This window comes from Triticum aestivum, chromosome 4A (assembly GCF_018294505.1).
Source record: "Triticum aestivum cultivar Chinese Spring chromosome 4A, IWGSC CS RefSeq v2.1, whole genome shotgun sequence".
Lineage (NCBI taxonomy): Eukaryota > Viridiplantae > Streptophyta > Magnoliopsida > Poales > Poaceae > Triticum > Triticum aestivum.
In genome coordinates, this window is record NC_057803.1 from 745,835,911 (window position 1) to 745,855,763 (window position 19,853).

Below are 19,853 nucleotides of genomic sequence, written 5' to 3' on the forward strand. Positions count from 1 at the left end.
CACGGCTCTGTTCATTTTTTTCATGTAATTTGTATTATTTTTTTGTTCACTGCATTTTTTTCATATATATAATGTATATATGTATGTGGTAGCTATATGATGAATGGATGTGGGTATGTACGTATGAATATAATGTTCATAACATTTTTTTGTTTATACATGTTTTTTCCATATATGTATTAATTTTTTATTTAGGTTAGTAGATATCGATTTTAGGTTAGTGCTTAGTAATTGAAGTAGTTGATTTAATAAAACAATTTATTAAATTTTACTATATATATAAGTAGTTTATTTTTAGTAAGAACTACTTTATTTTATTTATTTATAGTAAGTGCTTAGTAGTTGAACTAGTTGATTTAATAAAACTACTTTATTTTACTATATATAGAAGTAGTTTATTTTTAGCAAGAAAATTAATAGAACTAGTTTATTTTTTTAGTTCAAGCAATTAATCCCGCATCGATGTCGACGATGCCTATCCCGCATCCTCGTCGTCGACTCGACGGAGGAGGCCAACTTGATCAGAGGGGCCATGTCCGGGACTGAGCTCCGCCGGGCTGGTATTGGGAGGTACTACCTTCCGGAGGGCGTAGGTAGGTGAGGAGCCAGCCCGTTGTTGACCCGATCCTTATTTGGTGGCGATCGCGTGGGCCAGTGATGGTGCCGAGTCTTCCGGACACCGCGGAGGTGGTATGTCACCGTGTCAGCGAGGAGGACGAGCACGTCCGTCGCTATATGGTTGCGTTGGAGGGCAGGTTCGACAATACCTGGCAGGTTCTTCAGGGATCTCACTGGAGCTATGATCCTGTGATGGTTCCTTCTCTTTGGGTGTCCACCACCCGCGACGATACCCGTCGGGCGCTACGGTTCTAGCTTTATTAGCGATGCTATATGTATGATAGTATTCAAGGAGTATTAGTGATAATATACGACGGTGTACGGACACAAGAGATGATGTAGTTTTTCTTATAATTGAATGCATGCTAATTTGAATACTACTTTATTTTACGATTTGGTTTGCTTATTGAATGCTCAAATTGGAAAAGTAGTCCTACTTTGAATGCTAAAATTGGAGAGCACTATGCAGAAATCTAGGAGCCCCCTCCATCATCCGCGCCGTCGTCCCCGTCACCGACCCCCCTCCGACCTCGAGGTGAGACCAATCAAATATCCATGTCAATATGAGTCCTATAATATGAGTCCTCGGGTTGACTTTAAGTCAGTCGAGTCTCCACCTATATGAGAGGACGAAGAATCCCGACTGTCGTCGTGGGGGTAGCTTCTCCTTCGTTCCCGTGTGCTAGACACAATTTGATGTAATGCACTCAGGAACGAAAGGAGGAGCTACCATCACCGATGACCGCAAATGTCAGAGACGAATCAGTGAGGGAGAGTCTCCAACCATATATATATGAGAGGACGAAGAATCCCGACTGTTGTCGTGGGGGTAGCTTCTCCTTCATTCCCGTGTGCTAGACAATTTGGTGTGATGCACTCGGGAATGAAAGGAGGAGTTACCATCACCGACGGTTGAATATGTACACCACATGAGCTGAGAGTTTTCAAGAAAAGGCTCGACAGACTGATAGTCAACCCGTGATGAATAATAATGATCTGATTTAGGTTTTTTAGTACATTTATTTAATTGTACAAGTTTAATATTTGAATTATGAATATAGGAAATGTCGTACTCGGACGAAGAAAACCGCCCGGGGGAGTGCGACTGGTGCCACGACGACCGAGGTATGTGCGACAGGTTCCTTGAGCTGGCCGAAGATCGGCGCTTCAGCATTAAGCTCGAGGAGGCCTTCGATGTTGAAACGGTACACAATGATGACAAGAGTTTTTTTTGTAATTAAGCACGACTTCAACTATTTCAACGTGTACTTTTCATCTTTTCCAATTCAACTAGCTTATCCCATGCTATGCAAGACACTATGTCTTGGAGAGGATGGGTTGTGAAGACCATGAAAGTATGAAAACAAAGAAAATTCACCGAAGGACCCATCATGGTGTGGATTTTGAAGTAAAGCTGTACAATTCTGAGAGTGTAACCCATTTTGGTTGCAAAAATTGGGAAGCACTTTGCAAGATGTATGGTTTTGATGAGGGTATGCTTGTTACCATGGATCTTGGTGATCCTAAAATCGAGCAAGACAATATGAACATTTGGGTCCTTGTTGATAGGCTTCCAATTCTTCCCCTATGGGAGCTTCTCAAACATAGTTATTGAGTAATTTATATTGTTTATTTCAAAATAGTTGACATCTTATTTTCATTGACAACTTATTTTCATTCTTTAAAGAATGTGCGGAAGATGGTAGACAAAACCCACTACACCAATGGCTCCGAATTAACTTATCAGGAGAAAAATCATCTGATCGCATTTTGTACTGATCTTGAGAATTACAATATCTACTATCGAACTCCTCAACATTATGGTCAATACGTGCCACTAGTGCACGTGTAGAACTATCACTACAACAAAAATGCCTTGTAGAGACGCTGAATGTAGGTGCTAAAGGCGCATTAAATCATCTCTAGCAGATTTTAGAGTCGCTCACCAAAGCGTCCCATGAGCGTCTCCTCACGCACCGTCTCAAAGACAATTGAGGCGCTTTGGAAGCGCGTCTACATGGAAATGAGGCGTTTTGAAAGCGTCCTTACAAAGCGTGTCTACCTAGATATGAGACGTTTAGAGAGCATCCTTAAGCCCAACATATATGATATATCCTATTTATATTGTATAAAAAAATTATTGTATATAAAATAGACTACCACAAAATCCATGGACGCACTGAAAAATTCATACTAGATGCAACAACATATATGATCTATCCTATTTATATTGTATAAAAAAAATTGTTCAATTGCACTTAATGAAATTACTTGCTAATACGAGATAATTTGACTCTCATTTACATATCAGAATATATTAAAAAATTGTATGTCATCGCACAAAATAATAATGTTGTATTACACCATTAAAGTGAGAAGGAGCCAGTAGTAGTTTACAAACTCAATTGTACACATTGTCTATAAAATAATTACATGTCTCACAAACTAGTTCAAACATATGTGACTTGTAGTATCTACATGCTGATAATGGAACAATAGCTCCTTGTTTTCTCTGCCTCTCTAGTTTATCCTTGTGGTTGCCGCCTTTAAAATCCGTTTTTTCTGCAAAGAAAGGCAAATGAGATATAAATAAATTCATTGGAACTTCTACTAGTAAGTTTTACTTTGCTGAACAGACAACCATAAGAACAGAGAAGAGCAACATTTACATACCACATCGAGGTAAACATGCACTGCAGAAATTCAATCTAGTCTCGTATATGTCATGTAACCATATTAAGTATAGAGACATACTGTAAAAAGAGAGATAAATCTTGATGTCACCGATGGATACGCTAAGGTGAGAATGCATAAAGTATATTTGTAAGAAAAAATAAGAACAATTTTCTAAGAAGTATATGTACAAAAATAAGAGCAGTTTAACATACAGGGACTGAGTTCTCATGGTTGTTGACACTAATAATATCTAAGTCTTAATACTAGCTCTGCATAAGACGACATTTTCTCATAAAAAGACTGAATTCTCATCACATTAATAATCTTCAGTCTAATACGACATCTACACAAGTGAGCATCACACCATTTAGCTGCTCCAGACATAGTGCAAGGCATGTGACCCAGATGTTTCAGTGTTTCACATAAGCGCATATGATTAAATCTTACCAAACATGATAATATATCCATCCTGGGAGCTCTCTTTATCAGATAACATGAGAAAAGTTTCTGCAGATGAGAAACTACATGTATGATAGTAGAAGGCATGCTTATTCCAGAAAATATTAGAACATGGGTGCAAAATTCTCATTTTCATTTATGGTGGGAATGAGGTGCTTTGATAGTTGATACACGAGCTTTAATTATTAACCGCATGAAAATAAAGGTTCGTAAAGAACACTGACCATCTTGTATTGTCAGGGTATTCTCAGAGGTTGTTTATCAAACACCTGCATACGTGAGTGTCCATAATCTGGGAGAAAACAAGGAAGAAAGCTATGTGTAAGATCGATATTAAATTGAACCAGTGGTATAATTAGTAAAAAAAATAGTTCAGAAAAAAGACAAAGTAGTGTTGTCCTATCTTAATATAGATAATCTGAAGTACGTGGAGTGTCAGATTCTCCTCCACAATTAATTACGCATGAAGGGAGAGGCTCCAATTTTTTACTTTGAATGAATTGATAGAACAGCTGAAAAGAAAAAGTAGATCGACTCACCTATAGATGAACTGACCAAGCTATTGCTAAAGATCTAGTGACCAACCCTTGTGCGCTCGATCGCAGGATCCCTTATGGCCTCCAAAATCACCGTGTTCGTGAGGCTGGGCCGCCGCCTGGAGGACGGCCGTACTGGGGCTGGGCCGCCGCCTGGAGGATGGCGTCCCCGGGGCTGCTGCTGGCAGCCGGCGAGCGCAGGGCGGTGGACCTACGATGGCGAGTACGGGGTGGGAAGGAGAGGAGCTCGGCAGAGGAGGCGGCGTGGAATGGCGGCGCTAGGTTTAGAGGTGAGAGATCGATCTCTTTTCTCACAGTAGTTATCTTCCTAGCCCATATCGCACGATGTACGGCCGTGGTGGGTTATTTTTAGTGGGCGACAGTGGTTGAACAAAATATACGGAACCTCCCAGATTTTTTTAATCAGAAAATCAAGGGACGATGTGCCGCGCGTCTCAAAAAACGTCCGTATGCGTCAAGTGGATTTTAGTAATGAGACGTACACAAAAGCGTCGAATCGAAAACGTCTCTACATGGCTATTTTGTTGTAGTGTATGATAACTACCATGGAGATATCCTGGTAAGATTTTTTCCTATTACGACATCCGTGCATCTTTTGCATACTTCTAAAACTAGTACATCATTGTTAACTACGAAGTTATTGCTATGTTTTTCAACAGATAATCCCGAATGATTGTGTGCCACATTTGATGTATCAGCATGATCGCCTTGATGTTTTGAACATACAACCAGGTCATCCGACGAATCTCAACTGTCCATGCCGGATTTCTAAAAAAAGTGGAGACATGACGTAAGGAGGTTCTTGGAACAAAAGGAAGCGAAGCGCAACAATTGGACAGTCGTAAGGAGGTTTTTGAAAGCAAAAGGAAGCGAAGCGCAACAATTGGAGACAGGATGATCTCCATTCTCCATAATGGAGAGTCAGCGTCTATATTATTTTATGCTATTTTACCTTAAGGGTATTTAGGTCCTACCTAATACTGATAATCATGTGCTAAGAACAATTAAGTAGGGTTGGTTCGATGACTATGAGGATGATGATCGTACGACTTATTATTAATAACGAGGAGAAGTTGTATGATGATGCATGATTAGTAGGACTTTTTATTATATATGATGATGCATGATGCGAGCATGAAGAGTTATTATATATCAGCGGTGAAATGAACATAGCAGTAGTGTTGGTAAATGAAGCACGGAGATATAAGAGAGGACACTTCTCTCTATTAGCTAGCTAATAACAACCTAAATTAACCCCCAAAACTCCTAAACCATCCCCTTTGAAAAAAAAACCTTAGCTCCAGCCAGCTGCTGACGCGTGGATGCCTTTTGGTCCCGGTTTATGTCACCAACCGAGACCAAAGGCCCCCATGCCTGGGCTGGCCGCAGCGGCCACGTGGAGGCCCATCTGTCCCGCTTCGTGTAAGAACCGGCTCTAAAGGCCAAGGGCATTAGTAACGACCTTTTAGTCCCGGTTCCTAAACCGGGACAGAAGGCCCTTACGAACCGGGACAAATGACCCTTTTTCTACTAGTGCACTATCCATATATGAATTTGTCTTTTTTGTTTCCCGATGTACATTTCAAGTTTGGACCTGAATATTTTAGGGGAGGTAGTCACATTCCTTTTGAACATCCACAAATTTTTTCAGAATTTTGAAAACATTTAAAATTGATGATTTAAACTTGGAGCATAGAGAGCACCCCAAGGATGGGAGCACCTGATATTTCCCCGCTGCACCTCCACCTCGCTCGACTGCTGCTACTCTTTTTCTTCTCCAAATTACTGCTCCAGTGATGTCGAGAAGAACTATTGCAAGCATCTATCTTTTTTTGCGGGTGATGACAAGCATCTATCCATTACAGGTTAGCCAGAAAAAAAAATAGGCTACAAAATTTCACAATAATCAGAAACATCTGTCCATCAGTTTGGTGGACCTTTATTTAACTTACTATTAAATCTGTTAGATCTTCGTAATATATAGACCCACTTAATATAATATGTAAACAAAATCTCACGTTTATCCTGACTATGTATGTACAATCTACCTAGTCTTATTTGTAATTGTCATTACATTTGGTCCCTATTTTACTTTACAGTAATCTAACCATTGCCTCAAAGCATCAACTAAAACATTGTTGCATATAATGACCATTAACTGAATGTCATGGGACTCCATGATTGGCGCATGTTGGAGAGAGAGAGAGAGGACATAGATGACCCCAGACCGGCTGGCCGGAAAGAGACAGCACGCGGACCCATGCACGGTCGACGGGTTGGCACATGCATGCACACAACCATGGCAGAAATACTCAGGCAATTCGCTGCTACATGGAGTTGTTTCTATCGGCTTTCTTTCTGAAATCTGAACTACCCTCTATGTAAAGTATTGACCTAAAACGTCTTATAAAAGATCACAGAGGGGGTGTTTTTCTCCTTTTGAAGGTGACTATGTTTAGTAAATTTGCAAACATATGCAATGTTATGGTTGCTTTCTCTATAAATAATATATGTCACCTCTGATAACAAAGTTATTGTTGGAAATATGAGCAATTTACCGAGTGATTTTATTAACAGAAATACTAGATAAAGCATGACTAGTGTAGCAGTGATAAAACAAGCCATGCGATTTGACAAACAGAAGGTAAACAACATCTTCATATATGAACCGTAACTAAACATATGTTGAGCAGACAGTATAGCAAGTTGCATATATGAAATAGAGTCTAACATATCCAGGGCAAATACTAGAACAAGGAACTGTAGCAGAACCTCTAATAGAAAGGGGACGAACACGTACGGGGCAGCAGCAGCCATGTCATGTCGAGGAGGTCGTGGACGTCGGGGAAGAAGTCGTCGTCGGGGAAGTAGTCGTCGGAGTCCGGGGCGTCCGTGATGAAGAAGTCAGTAGTCGCGCAGAGCGCTCCGCAAAAACCTTATCACCCTTCTCCCATACAGGACTCAAAGAGGTGCGGTTTGAAGGCCTACTGTCCCGACTCGCGGTGCACGCCGCAAGCCGGGATGAGAAAGACAGCAGCAGCGCAGAGATTGGAACCGGTGGCGAGAGGAGGAAGAGATTCTGGTGCGTCTCTCTGAGAGGAGCGACCTTCCTTTTATAGGCGCAAGAGAAGGAGGCGAGAGGCTGCGCCGGGAGCTGAAGAGAACGAGGGAGATGAAACGAATAGGCAGCAGGCGAAGAGGTGCGCCGTTCGTATTCAATCTCCACTACAGCAAAACGTTTCAGCTTCCGCGTGACCTTTCGTATACCCGTAGTGTGTGGCAAAAATTTAGACATCGGCTCGGCTCATTCCCGCAACCCGGGGCGCGTCGTGACGCGGCGAGGCGGGCGGCGGAGGAGGAGCGCGCGTGGATGTCCCTCTTGTTCTCATGCTCATACAAGTGGGAAAGAACCTCCCTTATAAGGAGGTCCAATTCCCACTCAACTAGCAATGTGGGACTAAACTTTAGTAGTATCCCTTGCCTTGCACAAATGGGCTAAGTGGGCCTCTAGGATTTATTAGGAATTTCTGAAATAGTTATTGGGCTGCCCCAATATAGACTAAATTCCAGCAATCCCCCACCGGATCCCAGAGGCACACAAAATTTGCCTTTGGTTCCAAAACACTGTTTTATATACCGGTACTGCAGTGGAGACTGTTAAGTTGAACTTCCACCTAGAACTCTATGCTACACTAGTAAGAAACTTGAACAGTGGACTGGGCCTTGAACTGCAAGTTTTCTGCGAATCTAGCTTCACATAAAGCCTTGACCGATACGTGGCTACCGTGGGTCTTCCCCGCGGGTGGAGCTTATGCGTCATACTCCGTGACCTTTCATGAGTTTACTAGAGAGAACCCTACTCTCATAGATTGCGATGTTTAACAATCAGACTCATATAGATGCGTTCTTCAAAAGATGTTCTGCAGGACAACATCTCTGCTTCAAAGAGCCACTTAGAACACATTAAGATATACATCAACCTGCCATGCAGATTAGGAGAGTATTGCATCTTCATGGAGTGGTATTTTAACAGTAAGATACTCTCCTCTCAGTTGACCAACAGCTTGTCTTCCACATCTAATTCACGGGATCTTCGATCACAAAGAATAGGTTACCACTGTGAACAACTCATATTGTGGGTCTCATACCCATCTCCCTCGATGCATTATCTATCACATTACGTGATAGACCCTTAGTAAAAGGATCTGCCAGATTTTTAGACGTTTGGATATAATCCAATGCAATAACTCCGGAGTTTTTCATTTTCTTGACAGACTTTAACCTTCTCTGAACGTGTCTTGATGACTTCATGTTATCCTTTGAGCTGCTCACTTTCGTGATCACAGTTTGATTGTCACAGTTCATAAGGATACCCGGTACAGGTTTCTCAACTACCGGCAAGTCATTCAAGAGCCGGCGAAGCCAATCTGCTTCGACCGTAGCTGTATCTAGTGTTGTGAGTTCTGCTTCCATTGTTGACCTCGTTAAGATGGTCTGCTTGCAAGACTTCGAAGAAACAGCGCCTCCTCCATGAGTGAACACATATCCGCTCGTGGCCTTTATCTCATCAGCATCTGAGATCCAGTTTGAGTCACTATACCCTTCAAGCACCTTTGGGTGCCCAGTGTAGTGAATTCCATAATTCGCAGTGCCTTTCAAATAACGCAAAACTCTCTCTAGAGCTTTCCAATGCACATCTCCTGGTTTTAAGACAAACCGGCTCAGTTTGCTAACAGCAAAAGAGATGTCAGGTCTTGTAGCACTGGCTAAGTACATAAGCGAGCCAATAATCTGAGAATATTTCAATTGGTCTTTAGCAATTGTTCGATTCTTTCGGAGCAGCACGCTAGCATCATATGTTGTTGGAGAGGGCTTGCAGTCACTATAGCCAAAGCGACTCAAGATCTTTTCCACATAGTGAGATTGAAGTAGTGTAATCCCACCATCATCGTCTCTCAACAACTTGATGTTCAGAATGACATCAGCAACTCCTAAATCCTTCATCCCAAAACAACGAGATAGGAAATCCTTGACCTCCTTAATAACATTCAGATTTGTTCCGAAAATCAGTATGTCATCAACATACAAGAAAAGCATAACTCCCTCGCCCCCACCATGGCGATAGTACGCACATTTGTCAGCTTCGTTCACAACAAAGCCTGCAGCTATTAAAGTTCTTTCGAACTTCTCATGCCACTGTTTGGGTGCTTGCTTGAGTCCATACAAAGACTTCAGCAACTTACACACTTTCCCTTCCTGACCATCTATTACAAACCCATCTGGTTGTTCCATATAAATTTCCTCATCCAACTCTCCATTTAGGAAACCAGTCTTAACATCCATTTGATGAATGAGAAGACCATGTGAGGCAGCTAGTGAAAGTAGAACTCGAATAGTGGTCAGTCGAGCCACAGGTGAGTAAGTATCAAAGAAGTCTTCACCTTCCTTTTGGGTATAACCCTTAGCCACGAGCCGAGCCTTGTACTTTTCGATAGTACCATCAGGCCTAAGCTTCTTCTTGAATACCCATTTGCATCCTATAGGTTTGCACCCATAAGGACGATCAGTTATCTCCCAAGTTTCATTCGCCAAGATGGAATCCATCTTGCTACGAACTGCTTCCTTCCAGTAGTCAGCATCTTCAGATGCATAGGCCTCTGAAATAGAACTGGGAGTGTCATCTATGAGATACACAAGAAAATCATCACCAAAGGACTTTGCAGTCCTCTTTCTCTTGCTCCTAATAGGAACTTCATTGTTCTCCTCCACAGGACTTTCAAAGTGTTCCATCGAAATGGCAGGTTCAGTAATTGTAACTGGTTCCTGATTCGATGAACTAGGCATCTACTGATTAGATGAGGTAGCCATGTCCTTCATGGGAAAGATATCTTCAAAGAAAGTCGCATCATTCGACTCCATGATCGTACCGACATGCATGTCAGGTACCTCAGATTTTACAACCAAGAATCTATAGCCAATGCTATGAAAAGCATATCCCAGGAAAACACAATCCAAAGTTTTTGGTCCCAGCTTCCGCTTCTTTGGGATTGGAACATTGACTTTCGCCAAACAACCCCATGTTCGCAGATAAGAGAGTTTTAACCTTTTCTTCTCCCATTCCTCGAATGGAGTTATCTCTTTGTTCTTTGTGGGAACTCGGTTTAGGACATGACATGCAGTCAATATCGCCTCCCCCCACCATGCCTTGGAGAGACCCGAAGTGTCTAACATGGCGTTAACCAAATCTGTTAGAGTATGGTTCTTTCTTTCAGCCACCCCATTTGACTGAGGTGAATAGGGAGGCGTCCTCTCATGGATTATACCATGTTCCGCACAAAAAGCATCAAATTCATTGAAAAATACTCTCCACCATGGTCGGACCTAAGCCTCTTGATTTTTCGATCAAGTTGGTTTTCCACTTCGGCTTTATAGATCTTGAAAAAGTTCAAAGCCTCATCCTTAGATTTTAGAAGATACACATGGCAGTATCTAGTGGAGTCGTCAATTAACGTCATGAAATATTTCTTTCCACCTTTTGTCAAAACACCATTCATTTCACATAGATCTGAATGTATAAGTTCTAGTGGTGCAAGATTTCTCGTCTCCGCAGTCACGTGAGACTTACGAGGTTGCTTAGCTTGCACACACACTTGACACTAGATCCTTTGACAGTGGTGAAACTACGAGATTCTAGTCAAGTTACATATAAAGTTCATTTAATTCGGAGCTACGGCCTAGAAGATATGAGCAAAACAAGATAAGCATGGCATTGATGCAAAATGCATACAAACATCAAGCAAACACCTCAAAACAAGGAAGCAACATGATAATTGATACTACATGCAAAATCAAGCAAGTTTCATATAGAGCACACTCAAAACGGAGCAACGGTTCAACACATACACACCATACAAGTATAAAGGACAAGCTGTTCAAAACAACAACTAGGCATATTGCAAGCATCAAAACAATATGCTACAGCATCTCAACGTGAAAACAAAAGGCATGGGCATGATGTACAGGCAAAGCATGACAAAACATGAACACTGAGCTATCTCCAGAAATCACTAGAACATGCTCAAAATGACATGGCAAGATTGAAAATAATAACAGTTTCACAGACTTGGCAGAATTCACAAGACATGGCAGAAATAACATCAGGTTGCAATGTTTAGAGCTAGCAAACAACATGCTACAGGAACTTATCATGGCAACCAAAAAGCATGGCATGAATTTACTAATTGCATAGAACAAAAGTCCCTTACTGACCATGAGCCAAAAAGGATCAGAAGATATGGTGGCACCCACATAAACATAGCAAGTTATATGACAGATTCAGACTTAGTGAAAAATAACAGCATATGGCAGAAACAACGATAAGTAGGCATGTTCGTGCGCTTGAATCACTCACCACAGAGCAATACATGTCATGGTAAGGTAACCAACAGCAAGATGGCATAAATATGACTCCAAGAATGGCAATAGCATAGTCATAGGGTGCATGGATCACTAGCAGAACACACGGCAAAACTGAACATAATGTTAACAGGCTGACAACAACATTATTTAGCAACTTGAGAGCAAGATTACAACAACCTACAGAAGGCTATAAATGCAACCAGAGGTATGGATGGATAGAGCATGACATGTATAACAAAACATCCTTAGTGAACATCTCCAGATTATGCATAGAACTCATGATAGCAGCAAGTTTATATGACTACAAAATATAACAGACTCAGACTTAGCAGAAATCACCAAGTCACAGAAATCAGCAACATCACGGATGCTACTTTGCATGCTTGTGCTAGTCACCACAGATCACAAAAAAATACATGGCATACACCCCTGTAAAGATGGCATGGCATAGTTCAAAACACATGTAGAGCTCATGCTCATAGGATGCACACATCAAGTGCAACAAAAATGACAAACCATTCGGGGTAAATTGCCTATAATAAGGTTTTTGGATTGTTGGAAATATGAGCAATTTACCGAGTGATTTTATTAACAGAAATACTAGATAAAGCATGACTAGTGTAGCAGTGATAAAACAAGCCATGCGATTTGACAAAGAGAAGGTAAACAACATCTTCATATATGAACCGTAACTAAACATATGTTGAGCAGACAGTATAGCAAGTTGCATATATGAAATAGAGTCTAACATATCCAGGGCAAATACTAGAACAAGGAACTGTAGCAGAACCTCTAATAGAAAGGGGACGAACACGTACGGGGCAGCAGCAAAAGCGCTGGACTTGGGTCGGTGTCCTCGCCAGCCATGTCGTCGAGGAGGTCATGGACGTCGGGGAAGAAGTCGTCGTCGGGGAAGTAGTCGTCGGAGTCTGGGGCGTCCGTGATGAAGAAGTCAGTAGTCGCGCAGAGCGCTCCCCAAAAACCTTATCACCCTTCTCCCGTACAGGACTCAAAGAGGTGCGATTTCGGAGGCCTACTGTCCCGACTCGCGGTGCACGCCGCAAGCTGGGATGAGGAAGACAGCAGCAGCGCAGAGATTGGAACCGGTGGCGAGAGGAGGAAGAGATTCTGGTGTGTCTCTCTGAGAGGAGCGACCTCCCTTTTATAGGCGCAAGAGAAGGAGGCGAGAGGCTGCGCCGGGAGTTGAAGAGAACGAGGGAGATGAAACGAATAGGCAGCAGGCAAAGAGGTGCGCCGTTCCCGCAACCCGCGGCGCGGCGCGGCGCGGCGCGGCGTGACGAGGCGGGCGGCGGAGGAGGAGCGCGCGTGGATGTCCCTCTTGTTCTCATGCTCATACAAGTGGGAAAGAACCTCCCTTATAAGGAGGTCCAATTCCCACTCAACTAGCAATGTGGGACTAAACTTTAGTAGTATCCCTTGCCTTCCACAAATGGACTAAGTGGGCCTCTAGGATTTATTAGGAATTTCTGAAATAGTTATTGGGCTGCCCCAATATAGACTAAATTCCAGCAGTTATTGCTATTTTATTCTTTTAGGAAGATAAACTATCAACATCAGAACCCATAACAAAATCGACATGTTTCGCTCATAAAACAAACATCTTATGGAAAATCAAGCAATGAGCATGTTCATTGATATCGACCAAAAGAGGGACAACCTCATGTTTCATTTACATTTTTCTACTAAAAATAGAAATATAGTACGGTCCACAAATCGACTAGTTATTTTTTACTGAAACACATGCCTCTATGGCGCTCCACAAATCGACTGTGTTTGCCAAAACACAGGCAACCGTTTTGAAGTATATAGAAAGATTAAGCAAGTTCGTACAAAAGAAGGTGTAGTTGCACAGAAAATAAGTTTTGTGCATAATAAACAAAAAAAAACTACATGCACCAAAAATAGATAATCAAAACCCTTGTAAAAATATAAATATAAATCCAAAATAAGCATATAGACAACAAAAATAAATAATCAAAACTCTTACAAATACAATAAGCAAAAATGTTTTATATACCTACCCAAAACAAAGTCCAATGGCTGATGATAGTTTATCTACGAGAAAGAGTAAAATAACGATAATATTGTTATCGAGGTTCCATCAATTATTTACAAAGAAAGTACCATAAGATGGAATATGTTTGCAGATTTACTAAACATGGTCTCCTCCAAAAGGAAGAAAAATAGTAGACGAGTATTTATGCCATGGCTCTGTGCATGAATGGGCCGACACGTAATCATGCATGGGATGATGTGCTATCTCTTTCAGGCCAGCCGTTCCAGGGTCATCTCTCCCCTCTGTTTCCAAGAGCATTAACTAGCCTACAATCAGTCTCTCTCTCTCTCTCTCTATCTCTCTCTAGCACGCACAATCATGGAGTACCCATCCAAATCATGTGTGGCAGCCCATGATGTTCAGACTTGACCATTAGTTACTAATGTGAGTGCCTAGATTTTGATGATTTTGTTGATGCTTTGATGCAATGTAACTTTGATGACTATGTAACTTACTACCTAGTTGCCCACATTTACAGAAATGATTGTCATCATGCTTCTCGGCACCATAGGACGGTGCCACGGATGCGTGGTGGGGTTGTAGCATGTCCATAAATGTTGGTATAGTTAGGGATTTGTCCGTTGTGAGTTGAGGGATGGAAATTGAACGCCTTGATCGACGAAAAAGGTGTAACAGTCTGATAACAACGTTGAACCTCACCCGCAAAAAAAGGATCAGTAGGCACGACTTTGAAGACTTAGGGCATTTCTAACCAATCCCTTAAAAATTAAGTGAGTAAAAAGCTTAGTGGAGTATATATACTTCACTAAAATTTCGCCGATCCTCTATATTTAACGGAGTAATTTTTTTCATTTGCCTTTCATTTTCGGCCGCCCAAACACATTTTTTTACTTCTTATTTCATTCAACGACAATGGAGTACATAATAATTTACCAATTCTTTGCTACAAGGCAAAGAGCAAAAAAAACTAGAACCACAAATAGACATTTTAGAAGATATCCAACTTTCTCATATCTAGTCTAATGTTCAGTCTCAATTCTAGCAACAAGTGCATGTACATCTATTAATTTTCATGCTATCAATAGGTCGATGCATTCTTATTCCCAATACCAAAACTTGCATCCATCATCCTACACACATAGATGAGCAAACAATTAGCTCCGAAATTGCGCCGAATCCGGTGAAGAACCGAATCAAAACAAGCACATACCCCATCGTTTGTGCATTTGAAGAACACCCATCCGGGATATTGCAGCATGGTTGAAACTCGGTGCACCACCTGCCGCATGCAGTTGTCGCACTGTATGACCGGCAGCGGCGAGCCTGCGAGCCGCTGCGCCTAAGCTGAGCCCGGGCAACGGTCGGGCGTGTATTTGCCGGTGAACCTCCAACGGGAGAGATTTGAGTGGCTAGAGGAGGAGTAGCTACCTGCATGGGGCGCGGAGGCGTTGCCGGGGCGGTCCGCTTCCCGGCCAATCCATGGCAAGGTGCAGCCACCGGCTGCCGCAAACGCCAAATACGGCGGCGGCGGGAGCAGCCCCAGATCCACTGCTTTCTCGCTAGTGACGGGACGAGGAGGCACAAATCGATGTGGCAAAGGACAGCAGCAGAGACTATGGAGCTTCCGCGGCGGCGAGCGGGTGCCGGCGGGGTGTGGGAGGGGTGGCGCTGGCATAGATGCGGCACGGGAGGGGAGGGGGGAGGCAGTGGAGGAGAGGCGCGGCCTTTACTCGGCCGCCGCGTGGTGGAGTAAATATAAGGAGAATTTTGGAAAGGAAGTAAAAAAAATTTACTCTCTTACGACACATAAAGGATCGGCTAGGTGCCAGTTAGAGGAGTAAAACCGCATTTTTACTCCTCTAACCGGTTATAAGGGATCGGTCAGAAATGCCCTTAGGGGATACCGGCAATGTGATGCCCCCGAGGTATAGCCACAGTGTACACAAGAGGCCCAACCACCGTAGAGCGGTCCAAGCCTGCTACTCGAAGTTCACCGGCAATACAGGGCGCATTGCCACTTCGAGGTACGAGACAAGCACTCTGTTATGTACTCCTTCTGTTCGGAATTACTTGTCTCGAAAATGGATATATCTAAAACTAAAATGCGTCTAGATACATCTATTTTTGCGACAAGTAATTCCGAACGGAGGGAGTAAATATCTAGGTCTTCTGTATTTTAGCCATCTACCAACTGATTCCGGGAGTCCGGACCTATAAACAGCTATAGTTGACATACTACACCGTAGATAAGATCATCCGAGGCAAACATCCCACCTAATCCGAGGGCTTGAACCTGGATAAATCATATTTGTATGCATGGGGATAGATTAAGAATGTAAAAATAGACCATTGCATCTATCTTGACTATTGTTTTAGATTCATGAATGGTAATACTCGTACATCGGATCACCAAGTTGTTCCTCTGCCATAGATAATACATCAGATGACTACCTAGCATTCAGCCGCTCGTGGGCAACGACCTTATGCTCTGTAACTCCTTCCTCTGCCATAGGTGATCATGCAGGAGCATCTCATCGAGCAAAAAGTCGGGTACAATGCCCGAAAAGAACCACATGATCCGGTGTCCCAAGATAGGCACGCAGAGCGGGCCATGGCCGATCCACCGCACTGCTGTGCGCGCATAGGTTTCCGGCGTTGGGGTCAATGGCATGAAGCGCCTGGCCTCCACGAAGGCGGACGCCATCGTGCCGGCCACGAAGAACGGTGCCTAAAGATAGGATTAGACATGAACATTGTGCTGGCTACTCGATCACTTGAAGTCTTGGAAGTTAATAATTTGTAGATTATGGGCGATGAGTTTATTTTACCTGGCATTGCACATCGATTCCTTTGCTTCTATATTCGACGTGAATGTTAGAAGGAAGAGAGAGGATTGGTGGAATAGTTGTTGTATTGCTTGAGCCTCGTGGGCATATATATAGGAGTACAATGATCAACTTGGAGTATAAGACAAGCCAGAACTAATCCTAGTCTATCTAGTCTTTCCTAATAATCAATATACTCAACATCCCCCCGCAGTCACAACCGGAGCGACGCAGACGATGAGACTGGAGAAGAATCCGAAGGCAAGCCGACGGACACCCCCCACAGTCGTAACTGTCGATGCATTACGGAGTTGTGGCTGGAGTGAAAACCGACAAAGTTGCTCAAGCAGGCGGTAGCCCTTTATGCCGTTTGTCGATGTAGCCGAGAGTGTGGGTGGTGGAGCCGTGGTCGAGGAAGCCGTGCGAAGAATGCCGTGGTCGATGTCAGTCGGGGTGGCCGGTGTCGAGGAAGTCGTCGCATGGGCGCAGTGGTGTCGAAGTAGTGGTGCGCCGGAGAGGAGACGTTGTTGACGACGCGTCGTGCCGGGGCCCCGGGGACACATCGTAGACGAAGGCGCGCGTCGGTGTTGCCAGCACCGGGCATGCGTAGACGGACGAAGACGAAGTTGACGAAGCGCCGCACCAAGCTTGCCGGGCCTGGGGACACGTCGTGGACGAAGGCACGCGGCGGTGTTGCCAGCACCGGGCATGCGTAGACTGGGACCTGCACGAGCTGTGCGCCATGTCGAAGAAGTCAGAGAGGCCAGTAGAGAAGGACTCGACGACGGTTGCGACGCCAATCGTCACGGGGCCAATGTCGCCCGCGGTTGTCGGAGTAGATGAAGTGGTCGGGGTAGATGACGGCGACGCTGGCGACGGGCTGGTGCTGGACGAAGACGAAGAAGGTGGACGGGCGGCTGCGGCGGCTACGGGGGTAGCGGCGGCGGCGGCCAAAGAAGAGCGACGGCGGCAGCCTGACGGCGGCGGCGGCTAGGTTAGGAGCACGGCGGCGGTGCTCGAAGTAGGTGAAGAACCCGACATCGTGACGAAGAACGGCGCGGACGGTGGCGTTCCCGCGCCAAGGGAGACAGCACAACGCATACCACGAGAGGTCGACACGCGGTGACGGCGGAGTGGACCGTCGGCCACGGCGTTACGGCCCGTAGGGGAGACGCAGCGGTGGCGAGCAGGTCCGGGCGACGGCAGGAAGACCTCAGGGCGGCGGCGGGGACCGCGGGCCGTGGCGCGACAGCCCGAAGGGGCGGCGCAACGACGGAGCGCTGGTCGGTGCAACCGCGGGGACAGCCTCGGGACGGTGGCGTGGACCGCGTCCACGCTCGCTACGGCCCGACGGGGCGACGCAGCGGTGGCGTGAGCGTCGGTGCAGCCATGGGGACGGCCTGGAGCGGACGATCCCGGGACGGCGATGGACCGCGGACCGCGGCACTACGGTCCGAACAATTCCACCAACCTCTCTCTCCCTTCTAACAGTGAAGACTCTTAGAGAACCGAGCAACATAGCTGCATGGAAAGAATCAAAGGAACATGATCTATCAAGGTCATCGAGATAATATACTAATTAAGATGTGATGTACTACTACTCGAGCGAGCATGTATGTGCTAGGTGCTTTAGCTACTTCTAGCTTACCGTTTAGTGGCGGCGTACATGGTGTAGAGTGGTAAGGAGGGGATGGCCTCTGACGAAGCCGAGCCCAAGTTGACTACAGCTCCCCTCCCGCGGTCCACCATGCCCGGAATCACCGCCGCTGTCACCTCCGTCAGCGCCAACAGGTTCACCCTCATATCCACCCACTCCTCCGCTCCGGCCTCGTGCAGGAACACCGCGCAGGGCTCCAGCACGCCGGCGTTGTTCACCAGCACGCCAACGTCCAGCGCCTCCACGGTCTGCCGCAGCCGCCGCATCGCCTCGTCGCCTGCCAAATGAGCTCGCCCTTAGCTTCCTTAAATGCATGGAATAATGTGTTGGACCGAAACCCTCTAGCTACCTCTCCTCTCACTCGAACGGAGGTGAAAGAAGAAGAACACGAGACATAAAGTTTCCCGGACGGCGCACGAACGCCACCGTGGGCGCACATACACCCTAATCTTCTTCCTCTTTGCAATGGCTACATGGCTCACTTCCATGCAAGAGTACACAGAGGGAAGCTTTATACTCGTGCACACACATGCCCAGGCCGGCACACCCGGCCACTAACTCCACGCACCTAGCACGCACTAACCAACCACTAGCTAGCTACATGCATGCGCGTCAAGCACGTTCAGTTAACGGGCACACACAACTGATTCGAGAGCGACTTGTACGCAGCTCCACACAACGGCTCCAGATAGCTTTCCGCGCACGTACGTGCTCACCTGGCGATCCGGTCTTCCTCGTACGTGAGCTTCTTGCTCCTCCGCAAAACCTGGTCGCTAGCACGCCTCTCCAGCGCCCGCTGCAACTACTCTGCGTCAACACACGATCTCAAGCCCAGCCACAAAACGGCTCGAATCGAACCCGACCTAAACACACACGCGCACACATGCTGGTCACCACCGTGGCGTGGCTTAGTCCTAACAAAATGTACGTATGTATTCTAGAGTAGTTTGCTTCGTGTTTCACTGTGGGCGGTGGCGAGGAGGGACAGCCCAAGACTAGAGTCTTGGGTCTTCACGGTGGGAGCGGCCCTGCATATCGTCTGGGAGATGTCCCGGAGCTTGGCCGGGTCTTGGCCGACGAGGACAAGGTTCAGCCCACTGCGCGCGAGCTCCACGGCCAGGGACCATCCAATGCCAGATGTTGGCCCCGTGATGGTGGCCCACGTGCCGTAGCACCGCCGGATGTCCTTGGGACCCCGGAAGCACACGGCCAAGTGCCGAACGAGGCGGAACGCCAAGGCAGCTACATAGACGGCGCCAAGAACGACCAGTGATGCGAACCATGCCATCATATTCATCTCCTTGTGTTGTGGATTAATTAGCGGCTACTGGTCGGGGAAGAAGCTGCGGCTCTCTCCAGCAAATTCTGCATAGCAAACCATCAAATGTGCATGCATGTATCGGTCGACATGGATGTGAAGCAAGACATAGCCGGGCAAATCTCTCTAGCAAATGCATGGCACAAAAATGAAACTCACATGAGCTGGGGGAGAAGCAATGGTTGCTCCACTGGCTCTCTGAGATCCCGCAGCTCGCCTTCCGCCTCGGGTCAGGCGGGAGGGAAGGAGACGAGCAAGGATAATCGAGGGTTGGATATCCTTAAAT

General features: G+C 45.4%; 1 protein-coding gene and 1 long non-coding RNA gene across 2 annotated transcripts; both read right to left on the minus strand.

Moving 5' to 3' along the window:
• Positions 1–2,924: 2,924 nt before the first annotated feature.
• On the minus strand, positions 2,925–4,561 carry LOC123083586 (uncharacterized). Its single transcript, XR_006439328.1, has 4 exons — positions 4,293–4,561; positions 3,978–4,045; positions 3,292–3,371; positions 2,925–3,180 (listed from the first exon to the last, which is right to left on the minus strand). It is a non-coding gene; the product is annotated as an uncharacterized lncRNA (long non-coding RNA).
• An 11,664-nt stretch (positions 4,562–16,225) lies between these two features.
• On the minus strand, positions 16,226–19,537 carry LOC123084558 (very-long-chain 3-oxoacyl-CoA reductase 1-like). The gene is made up of 5 exons (XM_044506092.1): positions 19,213–19,537; positions 18,241–18,526; positions 18,088–18,113; positions 16,596–16,639; positions 16,226–16,495 (listed from the first exon to the last, which is right to left on the minus strand). The coding sequence occupies exons 1-5, from the start codon at positions 19,535–19,537 to the stop codon at positions 16,226–16,228; spliced, it is 951 nt and encodes a 316-aa protein (XP_044362027.1).
• Positions 19,538–19,853: the final 316 nt, after the last annotated feature.